Source organism: Poeciliopsis prolifica, unplaced genomic scaffold, assembly GCF_027474105.1.
Source record: "Poeciliopsis prolifica strain line A6 unplaced genomic scaffold, Auburn_PproV2 SCAFFOLD093, whole genome shotgun sequence".
Taxonomy (NCBI): Eukaryota; Metazoa; Chordata; class Actinopteri; order Cyprinodontiformes; family Poeciliidae; genus Poeciliopsis; species Poeciliopsis prolifica.
Window position 1 is genome coordinate 174,912 of NW_026562468.1, and position 23,039 is coordinate 197,950.

General features: G+C 38.4%; 1 protein-coding gene across 1 annotated transcript in view; it reads left to right on the forward strand.

The window, feature by feature from the left end:
• Positions 1 to 19,297, forward strand: part of cntn3b (contactin 3b) — a 77,267-nt gene extending 57,970 nt beyond the window's left edge. The window contains exons 14-23 of the mRNA XM_055022934.1: positions 1,998 to 2,115; positions 4,039 to 4,197; positions 4,280 to 4,429; positions 6,387 to 6,457; positions 6,820 to 7,054; positions 7,458 to 7,567; positions 11,059 to 11,245; positions 12,344 to 12,456; positions 12,552 to 12,717; positions 14,333 to 19,297. Coding sequence (XP_054878909.1) covers positions 1,998 to 2,115; positions 4,039 to 4,197; positions 4,280 to 4,429; positions 6,387 to 6,457; positions 6,820 to 7,054; positions 7,458 to 7,567; positions 11,059 to 11,245; positions 12,344 to 12,456; positions 12,552 to 12,717; positions 14,333 to 14,424 — 1,401 coding nt within the window. The 3' untranslated portion in view covers positions 14,425 to 19,297. The remainder of the gene's footprint in view (positions 1 to 1,997; positions 2,116 to 4,038; positions 4,198 to 4,279; positions 4,430 to 6,386; positions 6,458 to 6,819; positions 7,055 to 7,457; positions 7,568 to 11,058; positions 11,246 to 12,343; positions 12,457 to 12,551; positions 12,718 to 14,332) is intronic.
• Positions 19,298 to 23,039: the final 3,742 nt, after the last annotated feature.

Consider the following 23,039-nt stretch of genomic DNA (forward strand, 5'->3'; position numbering starts at 1 on the left):
TTGTGACAGGAGGTGACTTTCAGAGGCAGATACCATCAGCAGTCACAACAAGGACACAATGAAATTGTCTGGATAAAATTTGTCCCCATGAGATTATGTCTAACTTTTCTTTTTTTTTAATTTTGCCTCGAAACAAACGTCATTGTCTTTGACCTTTTAGTGTAAATGGACTCATCCCTGCCAAAGGGTCCTTTTCAGACTGCATCAACATTACTTTAACAAGTCGAGTGATGCATGCGACTCACCGCAAGATGGGTCTAAAAATATCTTGATGCCAATCTGACACAAACATGCCTAGAGACGGTGCATCGCCTGAGTTTTAGACAATGTCATTACATGCCCAATGCCTCTGTGGCTTTTTTTTGATTCTTTCATGCACTAAAATGCCTAATGTTAGCCGAGTAATGTAAAACATCTATTTTGAAATGATGAGCTTAGATATGTCTGTCTGTGTTACATTGTTATGGAGCCATCAGAAATATTACCTCTGTGCCCTGAGCCTGATATATCTGATTTCTTATAGAAGTTGGATCCAGCTGTCCAAATACCCTACAAATAACATTCCCTGGATCAACTATGGCATCTTCTGTCACTGCAGCACTGCAGCACTGGCTCTATTCAATTTACACGTGTTGCATTTAGAAATTCAATTGCTCACTTTATCATCAGCAAACAAACAATTCATTCTATTTTAATCTGCAAAAAGCACTGTTTCATTAAATTTAGGGGTTGCATATATTTACATCAACTTTTATTCATGTGTATTTTAAGTATTGCAAAAAGGTTGATGGAAATGGCAAAATTTTAAATAATTTCCTCATTTTGCTAAGTTAAGCTACACCTTAAAAGGGCTTTTTTGTCAAGTCAGTTCCTTATCCTATGTGTTGAGTGCTGGGTATGAGCAACCGAATGCCACTGATTTTTAACTGAAGCAATTTTTTGATATTCTGTTTTATCTACTTGTGTTACTGTCGTTCCTGTGCAGCACTTTGGTGCAGTTTTATACCTGTTTTAAAGTGCTATATAAATAAATTTGACATTGACATTGACTGATTTCTCTGCTTGTAGAATGTAATGTGTGCATGTGAGTAAAAAACAAGAACTTTCATATAAAAACAGGAACTTTTTGTTGCAACTGCCAGAGGCAGACAACCTCTGGCCTGGTCAACGCATTTCAGCACATTTTTCAATAAAAATCAGTCTAATTAAAATAACACAAAGTAAAAGCCAAAACATATAAACACAAATATATATCAATCAAGAAGAGCTACAGGCTTAAAATATTTTGACACTGTAAATTTATGTTAGAAAAATTCCAAGGAGGAGACTATAACTAACAGCTATTGATAGAAAACAGTGTGTCAAAGTTTTGAAGATACTAATAACTTCATAAGGATCGAGTGACTTGAAGAGTCAGCGGGTAAAACACATTCCACCTGCTGGCTGAGCCTGAAGATGCTTAGCCCCGTTAGCAGAGCTACCAAATTCTCAGAATTCTGACTTTTGATCTTGCAATTTCAGTGGCCCTAGTCCTCTTCTGTAGAAATCAGGCCAAGCATGTTAGGTGAATTCCCTTCTCTTGTTCTTGGTTATACTAGAAAACATCTGTTGTCAGAGTGCTTTCCTACATGGTAACCATATGCTGGCAACTCTTGTATAATATTTGCTTTTTACGCTGGGATTTACAGCCATATAATGCTTGAGTTTCTGTTATTATAGAATAATGATTGCCAATTAGCTACAGTGTGTTTGTTCAGGGTGTCCTGTGTGAAGCTGGTAACTGTTTGCAGGTCGGTTATCGCCTGAAGGACAGCCAATAGCTTTATTTGTGCAGACTGCATCTGCCAGGTGGTTGTTTGGACAGAGGCGGAGAAAAGTAAAAAAAAACTGTGGCATGGCTCTTGAGTTTTTTTAAATTCTAAAGCATTGTGCCAAAAGTCTGCTGACAAAATAACACTGCGTCTCCCACTTAGCCTGGTTTTCTTCCCCTCCTCCAGACTGTATCAGGGGACCTGATGATCCGCAACATCCAGCTGAGCCATGGAGGGAAGTATGTGTGCGTCGTCGACACAGACGTGGAGAGCCTGTCCACCTCTGCCATCCTGGTTGTCAAAGGTAACTCTGACTGATTGCAGCGGCTTGTTTGCACACGCCAATTCAAGAATAACCTGGTGTGTTTACTTAGAGGTAGAAGTCCTTCCAAAGTGAAAGACGTCTGACAGATCGGTGAGAAAAATCCCCTAGGCTCTCCAGGGGGGGGAAAAACTTGTGTAGGAAAGCAAAAAAAAAAAAAAAAAGATGGACTTTGCCAGAGCCCAACTTCTGTCAGCTTCAGTTAATATCATATAAATACTGCTGAAATGTAAAAATTGACTGACAGTGGCATGGGCAGCCCTGGGTTGAGTTGTGCCATTTGTTTTCTGCTTGCTGCATTGAGCACAGTAAGCAGGCTGAGCCCAGATTATCTCACTGACAGGCTTGTTCTTAATAAACCTTTATAGGTGTGCCAGGTGCTTTGAGGAGACAGTGTTTATCACGGAAAATTACCATAGTTAGCTCATTTGCACATTGGAAAATGTCATGGAGAATATTTGAAAAGCAGAGCACCATGACACAGTCACCAGAGTGTCCTCAGTTTTGAACAAACAGCCCACCCAATTTGTCAGTACAACAATTAGTTCACACACAGCGTCAACACACACCAGATCTGGATCTTAATTAAAATGAAATAAAAGCCTAAATATGTATGGTGAGAAATTTGGTTCAACATTGGAATAACTGAACATAAAATGTAAAAAACTTGTCAAAAAAAAATATTTTTACAGTAATTTATTGTGTATGTGAAATAATCAAATCTACATTTATGTAATGTGCTATTTTTTCAAAATTTGTTTTTTCAAATGTATTTTTTTTTCAATTATTTTTGGAAAACCAAGATCAAAAGAAATGCTTTATAACTTATGTTTTCCCTTCAAATTTTAATTTGTGAAATGTGTTCTTTTTGCTTGCAATAAGATTCTTGCCCCTTTCGGAGGGAATGCCTGAAATGGGGAACAGAATCTGCAATTCATAAAACTCAGTCTCACAATTTTTTGTGGACAAATAAATAAAAAAACATAATTCAGAAAAGAAGTCTGAAAAAACATATAGTTTTAAATAGCAACATGCATAAATATAGTTTCAAATTTTGCATCCATCCATCCATTTTCTGAGCACCCTTCTCCCTAGCGGGGTCGGGAGGTGCTGGTGCCTATCTCCAGCTGCGTTCCAGGCAAGAGGCGGGGTACACCCTACGACAGACTGGACAGGTTGCCAGTCTGTCGTAGGACAAACAACCATACACACACACACACCTAAGAAGAATTTGGAAAGACCAATTAACCTGACAGTCATGTTTTTGGACTGTAGGAGGAAGCCGGACAACCCGGAGAGAACCCACGAATGCACAGGGAGAACATGCTAACTCCCGTGCAGAAAGACCCTGGGCCGGGAATCGAACCCAGGACCTTCTTGCTGCAACAGCGCAACCAACTGCGCCACTGTGCAGCCTCAAATTTTGCATACACATTGTAAATTATCGCCAGAACATGAGAAGTTTTTCAGTTACATATTTTAAATGCATTTTTCTTTATTCAAATTAAAATTTTTGAAAGAGAAGTTATTTGCGCCTGATGCTTTTTACAAGGTTAGGGTTAGGGTTATACTACACAATTTACAAATAATAGAATTTGTAAAAGTCAGTATCAAAAATATTTTTGATACTGACTTTTACAAATCAAAACAAAAAGAAGCAAAAGGAAAATCTGAAAAAATAGCATAAGTGACATGGTAAATTCTGCCAAAACTTAGTTTTTGTGAATAACTTTTCAGTCTCAAATGCTTTTTTTTTTTTTTTTTCAAATTTAAAGTTTTGCAAAGTGTTCTTTTCCTGTAGTAATATTGGAACAAATTTCTACCGTAAATATAAAAATCGCCAAATTTTTTAGGCTTCTTGAAATGGGTGATCACCTTTTCTTATTCCATGTCTGATGTCTCCAGGTCCTCCAGGCCCTCCGGACAAAGTCTCAGTGGAGGAAATCACAGACAGCACAGCCCAACTGTCCTGGATTCCTGGTAGAGACAATGGCAGCCCCATAACGGGCTACATCGTTCAGGCTCGCACACCGTTCACTGTGGGCTGGCAGGCCATAGACACTGGTATGTCCTTGTTGCATTCATGAACAGGATATTTGTGCAGACGTCTTTTTATTTTTTTGTCACAATATGATTTTTTTTTCAGTCCCAGAGGTTGTCAATAGCAACATGCTAACTGCCACTGTGGTTGGTCTGAATGCCTGGGTGGAGTACGAGTTCAGGGTGGTGGCCCGGAATGTTGTGGGCCTCGGAGAGCCAAGTCCAGCTTCCGCCAAGACCAGAACAGAAGATGCTAGTATGTAAAACTGTCTTCCATTCAGATTAAATTCAGTTTGGGTGTTTGCATATTTTAGTCAAATTTTAGTCTGAGACAGTTTGTATCATTTCCGGGTCTAGAAGAACTGAGAGGTTAGTGCAAATAATAATAAATAGCACCTAATTATCACCTTACATGGTTAAACAGAGCAGTGAAACCTCCTCGACAAAGAGAAAAACATTTAACAGCAGTTCCACAAAAACATTGGAGACGCTAAATTTACTTTTAGAAATATTTTTGAACATGCAAATTATTGTGACATTTGTAGAAAGCAATTAACATTAACGTTAAACTTCAAAGAAGCATCAACAACAGAGTATCAAATAAAAAATTAATTACCTTCTACAATTATAAACCCACAAGAAAGGTAGAGGGAGAAGTGAAAGGTGCTCAGTTGTCTTGAAACAGGAAGTTAAAGGGAAAATGTTGCTGTCAGTCAGAGCTTCAGTTCTTCTGTCCACTCTGCATGTTATTGAAGCACACATCGCTGTCCATCGATTGGTCTGTTTAAACAGCTGCCAGAGCTGGAGGGTGGAGTTTGTGTATTACGCTCCAGAGCAATACAACATTGTCTGATTAAGATAAACATTTTTCTTTAGAAACCTTAACCGTACTGCTTATGGTAAATAATCAGTAAATAACCAATTACAGTTTAATCCTCCTGCTTACTGAATTAAACAAGAGGAAACAGAAAGAATAGTCTGCATGAAGGGGCAGAATTATGTAAAATTGTTATGTTTGAGCTTTACATCATGTTATAATGTCCAAACATACCTGGAGTGTTGTCTTGATCCTTTCATGCATTTTTGTGGCAACCACTCAGCTGTGCAAAATGCCTGGTAAAAATGTTGTTAAAGGGATAATAGAGAAGCCATGTTGTGATGATTTTCTGAAGGCGAAGAATCAGAAAGAGCAGGAGTTTCTTAAAGAGACACAACCCCAATTACAAGATATTTTTTAAAACATTATGAAATATATTTAGAATTTTTACAACAAACAGTTATTTGACTGTGCTATAAAATGGCTCCATTAGCTTGCAAAACATGTGATACCTCACCTTTAAGAGTTAGGCTGTAGAAAAAACATGATGGAATCAATATTATGACAGGTAACAACTTTATCTGCTGACATTTAGTAGCAGTTAAGCATATACTAACTAGGTTTAATTACATCTAATGTGTCACTTTGACAAATTACACTGTACACATCCAGCTCGAGATGATGCATCGTATTAGTTTCTGACAAAACTAGATCTTAGAAATATTATTTTCCATTTATTGTTTTCATAAACAGTGTAAAGAATCCACAGATTACAAACTGTGCACTAAATAGTCTGCAATCAGTCCAACACACTCTTGTGTATCTGGGTTGTAACCCTAAACCTGACGCCAAAAACAGCTGAAATCAGCAGATTTAGTCAATCATTCTCAGTATTTTAGACCTTGAACAACACAGACTTAACTTGAACAAGATGTATTGCAGTGCAAGACCCCTAAAGGTGACCTCAAAGTTAAAGGCGGTGGAAACCAGACTGAGGAAACAGAAAATTCAATAAAAGACATGTTTTTTTAATTTTTTTTATTGAAAACAACACAGATAGTAAACCAATTCTAACAGAGGTTACTAAAGCAGGGCTGCTGATACTGACTGAGTGGTCACCCCCCCCACAACATGCTACACTGCGCAAACAGGCAAATGGGAATAGGGACATAGTGAGCTGAGTCAAAATGTCATGGAAAGATATTATGAATGTTGGCTTGTTGGGCTTGCACCGTGACATTTGGCAAACATCTGTGATTCAAAATTCAGCGGAAGGATTGTGGGAGTGTCTGTCTCCAGCTGCCTCGACATAAAGCTGCGTGTGCATTTCAGGTTTTTCGTGGAGCTTTGTAAACTGCGTTCTAATTGCTTCCCCCTTTGGGTTTTTACCTCTTAGTTCCTGATACAGCTCCCACTGATGTTGGCGGTGGAGGCGGCACAAAGTCTGAATTAGTGATAATATGGGAGGTAAGTCATCTGTCACATTTTTTACGCTTCTCTCTGTCGGCAAGTAATGGTTTTGCTTAATTGTGCAGAATTGAGTGTAGCAATTTTATGACCTACATTAGAGGGGAGACACCCCTCATCTGGCTCAGCTACAGAGAGCTAATTCTCTCTTCAAAAAGAGAGCACTTCCTTCTCAAGGGCTTTGCACTTTAGCTACAATTATCAAACCACACAGAAGGAAAAGATAAGGTAAAAAAGGTGACCGAGGAGACGGAGGAAGTGGAGATATATCTGTTCCCCTAAAAGCCCCAGAGACGAGGCCTAGTCTGTTTGTTTGCCTGTATGCATTTTAATATCACTGTAGTTTTGTGTTTCACTCCCAGCCTCTGCCTGAAGAACTGCAGAATGGCGACGGCTTCGGCTACATTGTGGCCTTCAGGTCAGCTGGCGCCGTCACCTGGACGCGGGCGGTGGTCTCAGCACCCACTGTGTCTCGCTATGTGCTTCGCAACGACACCATCCCGCCCTTCTCGCCGTTCGACATCAAGGTGGCAGCCTACAACAACCGTGGGGAAGGGCCGTTCAGCTCCATAGCCACGGTGTATTCGGCGGAAGACGGTATGCTGGAAAACTAGTCTCTCTCTCCTTATGATGGCGACCTTGAATAGTGATGATTTATTTTTTCCGTCTGCTGTTATTTTTCTCCTCCCACCCTCCCTCTCTCTGAAAGCACTGAATGTCAACTTGATATTAGTTATCTTGCTGGTAGATTACAGGAAATCCTTGCAGACACTTACCACACGGCGCTGTCAGGGAGGTATCCTGTTAATTGAATTTGCTGGGCAGATAGTCTTCCCTTATGTCAGTCACAGATCCCATTAAAAAGAAAGCTCAGGAAATAGCTTCTCGGTGAGAACTACAGCTCTATTCAACGCCTTCCCTTCTTTTTGCTATTAGTGTGTTTGATGGTGTTGGATGAGGCTCTGGGATCTTCACTGCCGTTTCTGCTCTGTTCCTGCAGTCCCCAGTGTGGCTCCGGAGAAGGTGAGGGCCCGGAGTTTGTCGGCAGCAGAGATTGAAGTGATATGGGAAACTCTCCCTTTTCTCCCAGAAAGAATTCTTGGATATGAGGTATGACTCATGGAGCGATATCTCCTGCATACTATGATAATGGAACATTTCTCTGAAGCTTGTTTGTTAGATTTAAAAGAGGAAGCATCAAGTAAAATGGACTTTTTAAGCTTTACATCATGTTTCTAATGTTATTACTTAAACAAAAACATATCTGTAGTGTTGTTTTGATTCTCTCCTGCATGTTTGAGAAATCCTTTTATCTTCATGGCAACCATTTGGCTCCTCCAGACTAGCCAGCATCAATTAGCAAACGCCTGCTGGAACCCCACATTTGCTGAACCCTTTATAGAAGTTACCTCTCAGTGAAACACTAGTAAAAACGATGTTAAAGGGTTAAAGGAGGAGTCACATTGTGATCATTCCTGAGGGCGGAGTTTTCCTGAAGAGCCAGAGGTCCAATTTAAAGGCTTAAATCGGGAAGTAATCCTTCTTTAAAGTCATATTTGATGTAAACAGAATTCTTTGGAAAAGACAAAATCCTGCCACTTTAAATATCCTTTTTTGTTATTTTTCTCCTCTTCTGTCTTCATTTTAATGTGTGTTGTGTTACGCATATATTATGGATATTATGCAATCCGTCTGTGCAAAGTAGTTATTGTGGATGGAATAATATTTGTTCTTTTTTACAACGTATATAAATCTGAAAGATGTAGCGTACATTTCTGCTGTATTTATTTGACACTAAGTTAAATGCAAACATGTGTCTTTACACCGAACAGATAGCTTGTTACAGATTGTTGATGCATAAAAACTGAAGTACAGTAAACAAAGTCCACTTGTGAGGATCTCAAAAGTAACTTTTTTGTTGTGTTGTAGTTTATGCTATTCATTAAATGCAACCAGACATACTTCTTATCAACAGACAGACCAAGCTGCATATGCAAAAGAAGAATGTAGCACGCTAACAAAAAGAAAGTATAAATAAAAGCATTGGCTGAAACTTTTGTCTGTTTTGTCCGTTTGGGTGCGTAGTCGGATCTAAGAGTGGTGGCATGTGATGCGCTTCACTGACGGACTTCATCTGGAAGTTGCACAATTTGGATTTTGGGGGGGAGTGAAAAGATCAGAACTAAGCCCTTCAGGCTGGAATGAAAAAGTCAAATATGGGTACAAATTTTGATTTAGGTCATATTCGCCTCCCAGAAAACGAACAGCATCATAAGGAAAGGTCGGATCCATACCAGCCCAAATTTGCATACTAGTGCCACTCTAGAAAAACTAATTTGCAGCTTTCATTACAGCACAAAGGTGCTTCGATCATTAAAAATGATATTTTACAGAGTTTACTTCTACAAAACTCTGGAAAACTGTTATGGTCTGGCTCTAGAACCATAACAAATTAAAGGGAACCAACGCATGGGATAAGTTAAAATGAGATTTATTTCACAAAAATCATAACTGGCTGGAGAGAAGATGGAGAAAGGAGAGAGAGTGGCAGGAAGACAGAAAGAATGGGCGGAGTTAGAGGATCTGATATCATTCTGGAGACATTGACCAGAATGATATCAGATTCTGGTGACATAACTCCATTTCCAATCAGCATCAATTAGAGACCCAGTAGAAAGGCTTTGTGGTGTTGTGGAGATGGTGAGGCAGACGCTGGAGACCCAGGTAGGTGAATGGTGAGTATTTAATAGTGTAAAAAACAGTCCAAAAACAACAACAAACAGTCAACAGACGTAGTCCACGGCCAGGCAGCACAGCTGAGCGGAAGACGGCTCAACGCTGGTAGCAACTGGTCATACAGGCGGCAAAAACACAAACAAGCGCACAAGTGCGACAAACAACGACGCAACGACAATCTGACAAGGACCTGACGAGGGACAAAGGACACAGGAGGGACTAAATACACTGAGGGTAATCAAGGGAACTAGACACACCTGGGAGTAATCAAGGGGAAGACAGGACAACGAGGGGACCCAGGACACAGAAAACTCAAATAAACACAACAGAAAAACACGGAACATGACACTTTGGGCCGTAACAAGTCGCATCCTTTTACCTGATGGTTAAACACTGCTTTGTGTTGCTCTATCACATAAAATTTTGAACAAATACATTGAAATTTGCAGTTATGTCACAAAGTACAGAAAAATACAGGGTGGGGTGAATACTTCTGTAGGACACTGTGTGTAGTTCTTCATTAAATGCAACCAGACATACTTCTTATCAACAGACAGACCAAGCTGCATATGCAAAAGAAGAATGTAGCACGCTAACAAAAAGAAAGTATAAATAAAAGTATTGGCTGAAACTTTTGTCTGTTTTGTCCGTTTGGGTGCGTAGTCGGATCTAAGAGTGGTGGCATGTGATGCGCTTCACTGACGGACTTCATCTGGAAGTTGCACAATTTGGATTTTGGGGGGGAGTGAAAAGATCAGAACTAAGCCCTTCAGGCTGGAATGAAAAAGTCAAATATGGTAAACACTGCTTTGTGTTGCTCTATCACATAAAATTTTGAACAAATACATTGAAATTTGCAGTTATGTCACAAAGTACAGAAAAATACAGGGTGGGGTGAATACTTCTGTAGGACACTGTGTGTAGTTCTTATTACTGTGGATCTACATGAACATTTTGTTTTTGGACTTCAGAAATTTGGCACACAGCCAACAAAAGCCCTGCAAAAAGAAATTTAAACACTATTTTTATGTTTTTTACAGATGCAAAGCGACCCTGACCGTTTTTATTCCCCAGTGGCTGCCTCTGAATATTTGACACCTCCGGCCCGCTGCATAAAGCAGCCTTGTTGCTATAGCACTGGCCTCATTGTCCTTTCTGACCAGCAAACCTCCTACCATAAAGCGACAAACCTATTTACAACACAGGTGGAGAGCTTATGCTGAACTACATGTTGGCTTGCAGCCCCAATTAAAATCCAAATCAAGTCCTTTCAGGGGGATGATGTTACTGTAAATGGCACTCTGCTACTTTTCATTTGTTGGTTTTAACTAATTACAAACTGGGAAGACTTCAAATAGTGAAAAATATTTATATAAAAGTTAGTATTCCTAGAGGAACATTATAAATTAATTATCTATTAAGATATTTTTCATGTTAAACCAAAACCTGCCAGTTTGCCTGAATAATTCCTGAATCATCTAACCGAAGTTCAACTTTCTTATGTTTACTGTGACTTTTTTTTCTATTTAAAATTGTTCCATTAAATGTATTCATCCCTGTTTGTTTTCATAATCCAGGTTTATTCAAAATAAATTAATTAATTAATTAATTAAAAAAAAGATAAATTTTTTTTGACCCACCAAAGCCCTGGCTGAAAGACCCGGATGGCTTACAGGATATTACTAATTTACACTCCACTTGTGAAAAAATGTTTTATTCATTTCCCCCCTCTTTGTCTCTTCTTCTGAAATACAAACAGTACTTCACGTGTGATGACATATTCCTTTAAATTTTAATAGCATAATCAAAAGCGACAGTGAAATTATGCCACATCTCTTTGTTCCTCTTCCTTCTTCCCTTTTTAGGTGATGTACTGGGAAGACGATACCAAGCCTGACACTGTAGGCAAAGTGCGGATAACAGGGAACTACACACATGTTAACATCACGGGGCTAAAAGCCAACACGGTGTACTACCTCTCTGTGGCTGCCTTCAACACGGCCGGGCCCGGGCCTCAGTCACTGCCCATCAACAATACCACCAGGAAACCACGTGAGTCATGCAGGCGGGGCGGTGCTGCTGCATTTTCAACAACTTCTCAAAAAAATTCTGATAGAAGAGCTTCCTGAAAGCTCTCAGGTGTTTTCATACCTGATCGTCCGGTAGATGAGGTTCAATTAGGGCCAAAATTGCAACATTTGTTGTGTTTTCAGCTGCTGGATTCTCTTTCACACTGCACTGTGTCCAATGAACCAAACTATTTGAAAAACAACCAAGCGGCTGTAGGAGCACTGCATCTACGCTTGTAGGTTCACTGACGAGATCACAAAATCTTTGTTTTTGTCTTGTAACAGAAACAAAAACTTTTTGGTCAAAATGACCAAAAAGACAGATGCTTGTTCCAGCCCAACTGTGATGTACGAGGGTGGCAGCATCATGCTGTGGGTCTGCACTTAATAAAGAACCTTATGTGGAAATACTGAGCAACATCTAGTTAAAGCTCAGGTACAAATGGGTCTTCCAGATGGACAGTTACATTAGCCATGTAGCCAAAGTGGCTATAAAGTGATCTCAGGACAACCTTAACTGCGACAGACTGGTGACCTGTGCAGAGTGTACCCCGCCTCTCGCCCGGAACGCAGCTGGAGATGGGCACCAGCACCTCCCGACCCCATTAGGGAGAACGGTGCTCAGAAAATGGATGGATGGATGGATGGATGGATGGATGGATGGATGGATGGATGGATGGATGGATGGATGGATGGATGGATGGATGGATGGATGGATGGATGGATGGATGGATGGATGGATGACAACCGTAATGGAGAAATTGTGGTAGATCTGAAAAAGCATCTGAAAGTGAGCAAACTACTGTGAGAAGCTTGTTTAAAGAAACCAATAGGTTTTGACCCAAATTTCCACCAAATACTGAAGAAATTAAGGTAAACTTCTGATTTTGAAGACATCAATAAGTAAATCTCGGATAGACTCTCATTATTTTGGCACAGAAATGTTGGTAATTCTGATTGTCAAGCTGGAGTTGTTCAGTCTGAAAATAAGGTCTTTTTATTGGTGCATGTAAACTTCTGGTTTAAATTACAACCAGCTCATTATTCACGTATATCTTTACGTCTGATTTCCTTTTTGCAGCGCCAGACAGGGCTCCGCTCAACATACAATGGAGCATGATTGGGTCCTCGCTAACTCTGCACTGGGATCCCGTAGTTGCCACAGAGACCGAGTCAAAGGTGACTGGATATCTGGTAAGTTCAGGTTTGTTCCAAACCCCTCCCTGATTTATCCTCCGATAATTTTTACCAGTCACAGTAGTTAATTTTATAAACACCTGGTTGTCCAGGTGATACTAAAGAGACACCGATACAACGACATCCACACCACCTTCACCAACAGAACCTCAGCCGAGCTCAGCCTCTCGGCCGGCGACAACTATCTCATCCAGATCAAGGTTCTGAGCGAAGGCGGCGAAGGCATGGGCAGTGAACCTATACACATCCACAAATTAAGTGAGATAACTTTGCATCCTGTCCCGTTATGTTTTTGTTGTTGTTTTTTTTTTGGGGGGGGGGGACGGTTTACCAGTTTACCAGTGCTGAAGTTCAGTTGTGTATTTATCTGTCCAGACAGAAAAAGTAATTTTGCTTCATTGGATGTGTTTCCAACCACATGTAATAGCCTTATTTTCAGCATAAGAAAAGCAACCTTTTTTCCAAACGCGTTCACTGTGTCATCCATCTCTGCCATTGGGTTATTATTCCTTGTTGATTGGCTGCACAGGGCTGCAGCATATAAAGCAGGGCTGTGCTCCCATCTCACTGCACAGCTACATTGTGAGGCAGCTTCGGCTTGCGGAGCTCCTCTTTGATATGGTACAAACTTTATCTTCCTCTGGATTCTTTAATAGCCTCTCCTGTTGAAAACGTCATCTAGTCTAGATATGGAGAAGAAGAAAAATCACTTTTGCCTTTTAATTTATGATGACTTGTTAGATTTAGAAGGTTATTTTATTTTTTTCCGTCTTGGTGGGATTAGTATTTCTAATCCAAGTGACCATGCAGCTTTAAAATTTCTTAATTTTGTGTATCTAAAATAAAAATCTTGCAAATTTTCCATGAGACCGCTTCCTGAAAACTTCCTGCATCTTCAGATGTTGACAGGGAAAAAGTTCAACATTTAAACGGCGCCGCCAAGACACTTTAAGTTAGCTTCAGTTGTCATGCCAGGCCTCTAGATGGCACTGTGATTTTAGCATATCAATTAACCCTTTCGACCATTAGCTTCCAGTAAACAGTAATTCATCTTCCATGAAATAAGCACTTATGTAACACATATGTTCTGTATCAGAAATTGAACAGATTAAGTAGCATAATGTTAACTGGAATTATTTTTGTCATCTGCCCGTGCAGAATAAGTCGTACGTTCTGTGCATGTGCACTTCCACACCTCCAGGGGGGGTGTCACAGAAAAGATTTAAGGCTTAAATTTGTTAAATTAATTGAAAAGGTTAAAGATTTTAATTCAAAGCTAAGTAAATTAGCTTTAAATGTGTTAATTACAGGTTTAAATTTTATCAGAAAAAGACTATTTAATATCATATATGTGTTTTTTTTTTTTTTCTGGCAAGACATAACTGTAAGGCAAATGTTTGAGTGGCCACAGACATCTTGATTCCGTTCTGCGACTCAGGGTATTTGAGGTTACTGGCTGCTAAAAACCATTACTTTCCAGCTAGCTTTTTGGCATCTTACTTTATCATGGGTGATGGGATCGACACATGGGGACACAGGGTCACTGCATCATGTAAGCTCCATTGAAAATGAACCAAGGCAGCGTCATTAAATCCCATTTGTCCACCCATGTAAGTCAAAGTTTATCTCCAGTTGCCTAGGTGATGTTCATTTCTGTTGCCAAAACATATGAGGCAGGAATTTCACAATTTTTGCTAAGCTATTATTTTCATATAGTAGGATCCTCAGCACATATGTTACCTATTATTATATGTACCCCTTGTATATATATTTTTTCTGGTCTTAAATTTCCCTAAAGATTTAATTAATCTTAAAAAGTTTTAAGTTTTACTTGCTCAAACCTCTTACCATCTCCGCTGGCTTTCTGTTGCAGGCATGGGAGCTCGGGGTTCTGGAGCCAGCGGTCTCAGACGGTTGTCTTGCTCTTTGGTCCTTATTGGTGCATTGTTATGCTCCATCTGGTGATGTCACGCCTCTGCCTCTGTCATCCCTTCATTTAGCTTAAAACCCCTAAGATGGATAAAGATAAAGAACTTTGTTTAAATAGCCATCCAAAAGACAAGTGACGAATCACTTGCATGATTGATTTTTTCTTGCTTGCAACTTCTTTGTTTGTCAAAAAAGTGCCACCGTCCTCAAGATTTAATTTTCGAAGTTGCTTATGTGTCCCAAATTAACCTTGACTCATGATTTTGGAGATGGAATTGCCTTAAAGTCCACTTTGATGAAATGGTCCACACCAAAGTAGGTAACAGCAGCTGCTCCAACCTTAAACAAGCATGTTTAAAAAATAATAATAATTATCATCACAGTGCAGTTTACATATTAATCATTTGCTGCACCCATAATTGAGCTTGTCAGGTTAACGTAAAAGCATTCATTCAGAGCATGTGGTTCACCAAACTAATGGTAATGCCTTGGAAAACTAGTCACCCCCTTTGAACTTTTTCTAATTTTGTCAGAAAATCAATCAGTATGTGTTTATTAATATCTCATTTGACAGACTAAACAAGTGCAGCACGTTAAATAGAGGGAACTTGATAAATTACTTTCAAAAACTTACTACTCAAAAACTCACTGATATGAAAATTTGGGTCGATATCTGATATTAATGTTGCCAGTGGCAGTTAAGGATATTGCTGGGAAGCTCTTAATGAACCCTTGATAGATAACTCGATGCTTTTTTTGCATCGTGTTAGCTCAATGCAAAAAAAGCATGACCAGCTGACCATCAGTCAGTCGACTGACCGTCGGTCAGTTGGGCTGGATGAGATTCGTCTTTACCACTTGTGTTGGGACCCATGCAACGTTACGTGCATTTTGGGCAAAAAAGCTCTACTACATTTAACCATAAAATGTGTAATTTTCTTCTGTACGTTCTCATGATGCAAGTCTTAAATTGCATTCATACTGGTCTTAAAAAGTCTGATATTTACTCCACTCCCCAGTTATGTGCTGCTTTGTGTTGGGCTATTTCATAAAATCTGAACAAAATATTAATGTGACAAATTTAAAAAAATAAGAAAAAAAAAACATCAAGGGGTTTGGATACTATTGCAAGGTGCTGAAGTCATATCAATTGCAGCTCTGAAAAGCTTTCCCAGGCTTTGTCAAATATACGAATGCTGCATAATTGATCAGCTGTGCCTGAAACCCACTTATCTCTGACGACTTAAATATTAAATCTGTTAGAGTCACAGGCTCGTGAGCTTTAGACCCCTTCCACAACACTCTGATAGATCTTGGCATTTTGCTCTCCATCTCATGCTCCTCTAAATAATTAATGCCTATCACACTCTGCATTCTAAATCCAGTGGGAAAATAAAAAGCAGGAGTGTGGAGTAGCTCCATCGAGCTGATCTCTCCTGTACCGTTCCATCTCTACATGGAAATGGCCGATGTTCTACGACGAGCACCTGCAGCTGCGCACAATGGACCGCCAGATAACAGTGCCTTCACTAAAGCTTTGCCCCAGCATTTTTCTTTCTCCCTTTTAGATAGAGTACAGAAGGATTGATGTTGCGACAGGGGAATTGTTTGCTTTTCTGAAGAGTATTGCCAACAAAAGACAGGAGGCTGAGCATGTAAGAAGCAGGCCCTCATCAGAAAAGGCTGATTAAATTTTCATCAGGCCAGGGAGCATCTTTGATGAAAAAAAAAGGTCGGCCGATTTACAAAAGCTTCAATAGATTTCAATTTTCGGTCATAGTGTTGACGACCTGGAGCATAATAAACATGTGACTCCATCCATATCATAATTTAGGAGCTTTTTATGTATGGGTTAATGACAGGGTCTTGACTGTAAGTGGTGTGCAAGGTGTAGCTGTTTAAAATCACAGCCAGCCCCACATTTTACCTCCATGTGTTGGACTCACTGGGCTGAAGAGTTAGCATAGGAACCTCAGCTTAGGAAGCCCCTGTTTTCCAGCCTGTCGTCATCTGAACTGGAACCAAGGTTTCGTTTGGTCCGGGCAACGTCAGTCTGGAAGGATGGACGGTTGAACTTTGAAAATTGAATTATTGTGCCTTTGCCAAATGTTGGGGTTATGTATAGTCCTAAGCTTACAGCCTTTTTTTGTTTTTGTCTGGATTTTGAACTTTGTAACCCTCCCAAAAAACCCCAAACAGTCAAACAGAAGCACAAGGATTTGTTAGCGACTGGAAGTTATCACGTAAACGTCTAAACAAGTGTTGTGGGACACCAGAGGAATCATAAAGCTCCGCACAGCCGATGTGATCGGCTGTTGTATCTGCTCCTCTGACTGGATTCATTAAACTCTGCGCTCGTTGATTAGACTCCTACAGACCAGTCAATGGGTTATTGATTTTCCTAGCCCATTATTGCGGTTGTCACAATTCAGCCGTTTGACTGATTGATGGCCGAGCCCTTATGCACCTGTTCTATTGTGTTGCAGTCTGTAACGTTTTAAATGTTTTCCACCCTATACACTTCCTCTTTCCTTTTTTTTTTGACGATTTTGAAGTCATTCTTTTTCTTTTATTGTTTTTGCGTTGAACAGAAAAAATCCCATTCCAGGTTATTTTCTCAGATTTTTTTTGGAAGCTCTTGTATACTGTTCCATCAGGCATATTTTCAATACATTAGTCACTCGTGAATTGGAGAATTGACCTGAAATCGACTATCTAATTGGCTCTTTTGACTTATATGTTATAACAAATCCATCAGTAGCTGCGCAGCTATTACATTTTGAGCTTTAGACGCTTTCCACAACACTCTGTATTAAAAACTCTACATTAGTTTTTGATAGCAGTGTACAAAAAAACAATTTCACAATTGCAGTGTTTCCATTAAATAAGACACGCAATGAAAATCACACATTAATAAATAGGTTTACGTGATAAATCATTAAAAAATATGCAGCACCATCCTCCTCCAACTACTTCATGTTGTTTTCTTCATGGCTTGTGCCAGTGCCAACATCTGGTTGTTGATTATTTGACCCGTGTGAGGAGAAAAAAAATGTTTCTATTTAAGTTTTGAGAAATACACCAATTTTGATACATCTAAAAACCCACCTCATTATAGTACCAAAACTAGTTTTTTTGAAATTGCCATTTCTGCATCATGCAAATTTATTTTCCAAATGTCAAATTGCACAATTCTAATAGAAACACAGCTACTGTTCTCTTACGATAGTAGAGCTGTTTTTAATATTGTCAGTAGTATATGAAGCGAGTCACACTAGGACTTTAAAACTGTAACATCCACCTTTAGACTGGTTTTGTCCAATGAAATAAAGTTGTTGTTTTTTTTTAACCTTCATTCATGTTTTTGAAAGATTTGAACAACTGACAATCGATCACACTAATATTACTATGCATCTTGTAAAACCTATTTTAATTCAACTCTAAATATTCATGCACTGCTATATTAATAATCAGTATCTTGTTTTATTCAATATATGGATTTAATTTCAGAATACCATAACTGCTAATAAGCTTTATTAACCTTCAGCTTGTAAGTCAATTAGCACCATAATATTTCTTTGTTAGTGTAGCAATGAGTTTTTTTTCAGTAATGCATGCTCCATCAAGTGTGGGTTGACTTATCTGGTGAGAATTCACTCTAAGTGTGCTCAATATTTAGTCAGTATTGAGCACACATAGCATTTTTTCATAATTTTTGGGTTTAAATCTCAAAATGGGTATGTAAGTCATAGAATATTTTCTTCTCATTCTTTTTAACTGTCCAAGTGACCTTAATATTCTGTTTTACATCTCAAAGTTGCTGTCACACAAACAACAGAAAAATGAATCTCATAAAAAGAATTGTTTTTAGCCAGCTTGATGTTTGCCTGTGTATTAACCTGGATACACGGGCAAACAACTTCAGGACTATTTCTTTCCTTACTTCAAAATACAGGTCTCAAAAAGACAAAACTGAAACAGCAGCTTCAGTTTTTCAAGAAATAATGTGGCTTTTTAGGATCACAAAATCTTATGCTACATAATCTACATCTCATAGCAAATCTGCTCTTTGTTTCCAGATGGAAGTCCAACCATGATCTTCCAAACCTAAACAGCCCTGCAAACATTAAAAATGTATAATTCAACCACCAGATGTGGTCAGTTTGTTTGTTTAGCTTCATTTTATTTTCTCTTTTCTTCATACTTTGTTTTCTGATATTAATTTCTGCTAAGTACAGCTCAACATCAACATTTGACACTGTACAGTTTTCTTTTGTGACTCGGCTTCAAAGCTCTTTGATGAAAGTGGTCTATTGAATTTCCAAAGGAAGTACCTTAAGTGTCAAATAGTATGTTCATATTTTACATTGTGCAACTGTAGGCAGAATTTTTTTGCAATGATTTTTTTGTTAAAACATAGTTGTAGTTAAGCCTAATGTCTTTAATGTGTTCTCATGCTCAAATAAGATTTTTTTTTTTCCTGGCCTTTTGCTTTAATTAATGCTACAATGTACAATCTAAAAGAAAGAAAGTGATCAGTCAGCTTTATGGGTTAAAACTAAAATTATTACAGAGAAGCAAGATGTCTATTAATGTCCACAAGGTCCATACAGATAGTTAGTTTCTGTGGTTGGAATGGAAGAGACAGTATATAATGTATATAGCTTGCATATGATTTTTAAAACCTGGCCATCAAAGACAACCTTACTTCTTTTATATAGTGTGTTCTCTGGCTTTAATACTGATGTATTAATCAATGATCTCTGTGAGATACTGACATGTAGAGTGGCATTTTCATATTGAAAAGTAACTGTATTGTCTTGTATACTAAAATTGTGCATGGTAATAATTATTAATTTGTGTTTTTTTTCTATAACTGTAACTTAGTAAAAATGTTTATTTCAACCAATGTTGGCTTTCTTCATTAATGAAAGATATACCTACAGGCTGTAGGCAGCCAATCTATGCAGAATAAAGAATAAGTATTTATAGAACAACATATAGGTCTAATATTCAGTGGAAAACAACTAGGCTTTGAAATTTGTTTATATAAGAATGCAGTGGTAGAAATAGCTCTGCTTCTGGGCTAATACCAGAGCAAATTTTTGGTTTGGTGCATTATCTTTCTTGCTAACTTTGAAAACATTTCACACACTTAGCTTGTTTTTTAAACTTTCAGTTAAATAAAGTTCAACATCTGTGTTGAAGTTTTTGTTGTTTATACATTGGTTAATGGCTTGTATTTGTGTGGCATTTTTTTAGATGTTATAGAGGAACAAAATGCATATTTGGATTTGCTGATAAACATCCCATAATACAGAGAAATAAAGCAGCTGATAAATAAAAGCTCCCTTATTTGAAATTGATTAAAGAATTTGCAGTTCCAGGTAGAAAACACATTGAACTTCAAAACCTCCGCTGATTAAAATGCTTACTTCCATCATACTCTGTATAAAAAAAGATCTATAGATCCATAAGCCTTGCCGTTGAATAATGCATTAACCTTCACAGGGAGGATCTAGCAGATACCCAGTGAAATCTAATGAGTTAATGAGATGTATTAACTGGGAACACAGGCGGGTGAGATCACTGGAATGCATGATCAAACTAAAAACACCTCCTCCCATAATCCAAAGCCAGAAAAGCTGCAGAAAGCGGCTTCTTGTGGGATTGGCACGTCTCTGAACGTGGGTTCCTTTTTTGAGTCCAAGAGATCTAAACAGGATTATGTTATGTTGAGGTGGTTTGTAGAGCAAATGAGTGTTTTAGAATATAATCACTCGATTTATCAAAGCACACTGCACTGCCTGTTCGACTCTGTGTTTTACACATCATTAGCGATGTTCCGGTTGTAGGAAAATAAAGTTTTGTTATTGCTAAGGGAAGCTTGTGTTGAAGCTGTTCGATTTAAGCTGATGTGATCAGCATATTTTTAAGCTGAATGTAAACTTGTAACTGTCCCTGTGAAGATTTTATTAATAATGTTTCATACTGTTCATAAAAAATGATTCAAAGCACAAGGGCAGGATGGTGAGGTGGTAATATTAAACATCCCTACATACAGTAGGGATGTTTAATAGGCTGTCTTTCTATCCAGAAGCATTAATGTTAGATTAATTACTGCCAGGTAGACCTTCAGAGTGAACCTGCTTGTTTGGTTGCATCTCCTCATCCATTGTATGTACCATGCTTGTCCATGTATGACAGCTAGGTCTGGCTCCAGCACCCCCACAACCCTGAACAGGATAAGCTGGAAGTAAATGAATGGATCAGTGCTGACAAGGACAAGCTTGCTAGCAAACTGTCCTTATAAGGGTGTTTTATCCCAATTAGATGGCTGTGACAGACTAAATATGACTTTACATTTCTGTAAGACAAATGCAGTACATACCAATACTTTGGAACTGCAGCGAAGTTTCTTGGGGCCTCTTGGTAAATAGCTGTAAAAAGTGTTGAAATAAAGTTGTCAAGGAAAATCAATAGTACTCCTACAAATGGCAATCAGAAGCATGTAAACTAGCCTTGCACCTCAGTATTTCATCTTCCCAAACTGCATTTTCTATTGATTAAAAAAATTTGTGAACAGGTGAATTTTCCATATATGTTTTCCATGAATAATTAAAAGAATTTATGGAAATTACAATTTGATTGGAATTTTTAGATCAAAACAGTTTTCAATCTAAGAAAGCCAAACCAATTTCATGACTTTACTTAGCAATTCTGCTTCCTGAACAAACACATGGTAACCATGGTCATGCTTCCTTTGAACATGAAGAGACCTCCAGCAGAACATGGCTGTACAGAAGAGGACTTTGAACGCAACTGACAACTCAAACAAAAGACTGCTGACCTTCACTCCACAAGTCCCCATAGCAACTATTAGACACTATCTATAGACCTTCTGGTTGCTCAGGAGGGAGGCCAGAAAAATATGACCATGTAGAGTAAAGTGTTTCAACTTTGACTGAAACTGATTTTGGTAAAACTGAATGATTAAGGTTTTCAGGAACAAACCCTCCAAGTGGGTTTGGAATGAATGAAAGGAGAAATGCCTGAAAAGGCCAATGATGGCTAGAGTAAGTGATACATCTGGGATTCTATTGGTTTATTTCTCTCACAAATGAAATAAAAATACCAAGTTACTATTAAACACAGTCACCAGTTATGCACACTCACAGGTGAAAAATTAAGAACACACTAAAACACACACAATGAAAAGGCAATAGGTTACGTTTCTCCAATAAAAATGTGTATAAGAATGGATTTACTCTGTGTGCAGAAAAAAGAAGAAGAAATATTATTTAACAGGTTATTGTTGGTTGCTGGGTGTTCATGACAAATGGATGCAAAACTTTGTCAGTATTTTGCTAACGTTGAAAACATACAATTTTCCAAATGCAGTGTTTCCACTTAATAAGAGACACACTTTAAATCAGATGAGTAAGTTTGCTCACAGGATAAATCTTTAAAGAAACTTGCTGAGTAATGATCCTTCTGTTAATTATGTGACTCGTGATGTAAAAAAGTGTTTCCATTGCAGTTTTGCAATATGAAACAATTTTGATTTGCAAAAAAAAAAAAAAAAAAAACACCTCATCCTAGTGGCAAGACTTTTTATGAAAAAAAAGTCATAAAATTCATGAAAAAAGTCATGAAAAAAAATTGTATTTAAATTGTGTTTCCATTGAGCAAATTTATTTTCGTAATGTGAAATTGCACAATCATATGGTCAATGGAAACGCTGCTACTGTGTTGGGGCAACATTACCCTTTTTGAGCCCTTTTCATAGCCTGGGGTTCTTCATCAAGTCCTTATTACACTGAACTCATTCTTAAATTTCTGAAGCAATTACAGACAGCTGGGAACCAAAAGAACCAGATATGTTGTCATCAGGGACAATGTGTCTGCTGAGATACACAACTGGTTTTAACAACAACCACAATTTACAGTTCTTCACCGTCCGCCATCCTCTCCCCTTCCTGAGTCTCTCTGTGAAGTTCTTCTCAGCATGGCAGTAGAAGGTGTATAATCTCTCCTGTATATCCAGATGCCATGCACCCAGGCTATGGAGGAGGTCTGTGACCAAATCGATGTGACATCAATACAAGGATAGATTCGTGACTCTAGAAGATTCTTCCTACGTTGTCTTGCTAAAGATAACGTTGCCTGTGATGTTGACGAGGTGCCGTAGCCAGATCCAGATCTTTTCTTTACTTGAGTCATTGCAAAGAGCTGACATGAAGTGAAATGAATAAATTCATTCATCTGCACAACTTGACATGTAAAGTTGCTGAATTTATTTTTATAGATTCTTTGTATAAATTATATGATAAGCTGAACCGACTCTAACAAAATCAGATGATATGGATGTGTGGGATGTTTTGACAAGAAAATGAGGTTTTGTTAGAAATTGTAGAGTTTTGATTCAACTGTTGCAAATAATCTAAGGTGTTGTGGTAATTGCGTGAAGTGTTGTGCCTTGTTTGCAACTATATGAAAAGAAAACCTTAATACACACAAACTCCATAACAATGTGGAGCACAATTAAATTCTAATCAACATATTTTCACTGATTATGTTCAGACATTTTCACTCAAAATGTTTTTTCTGCTTCAAATGAAAACAGCCCGACCTTCATTCATCAGTTAACC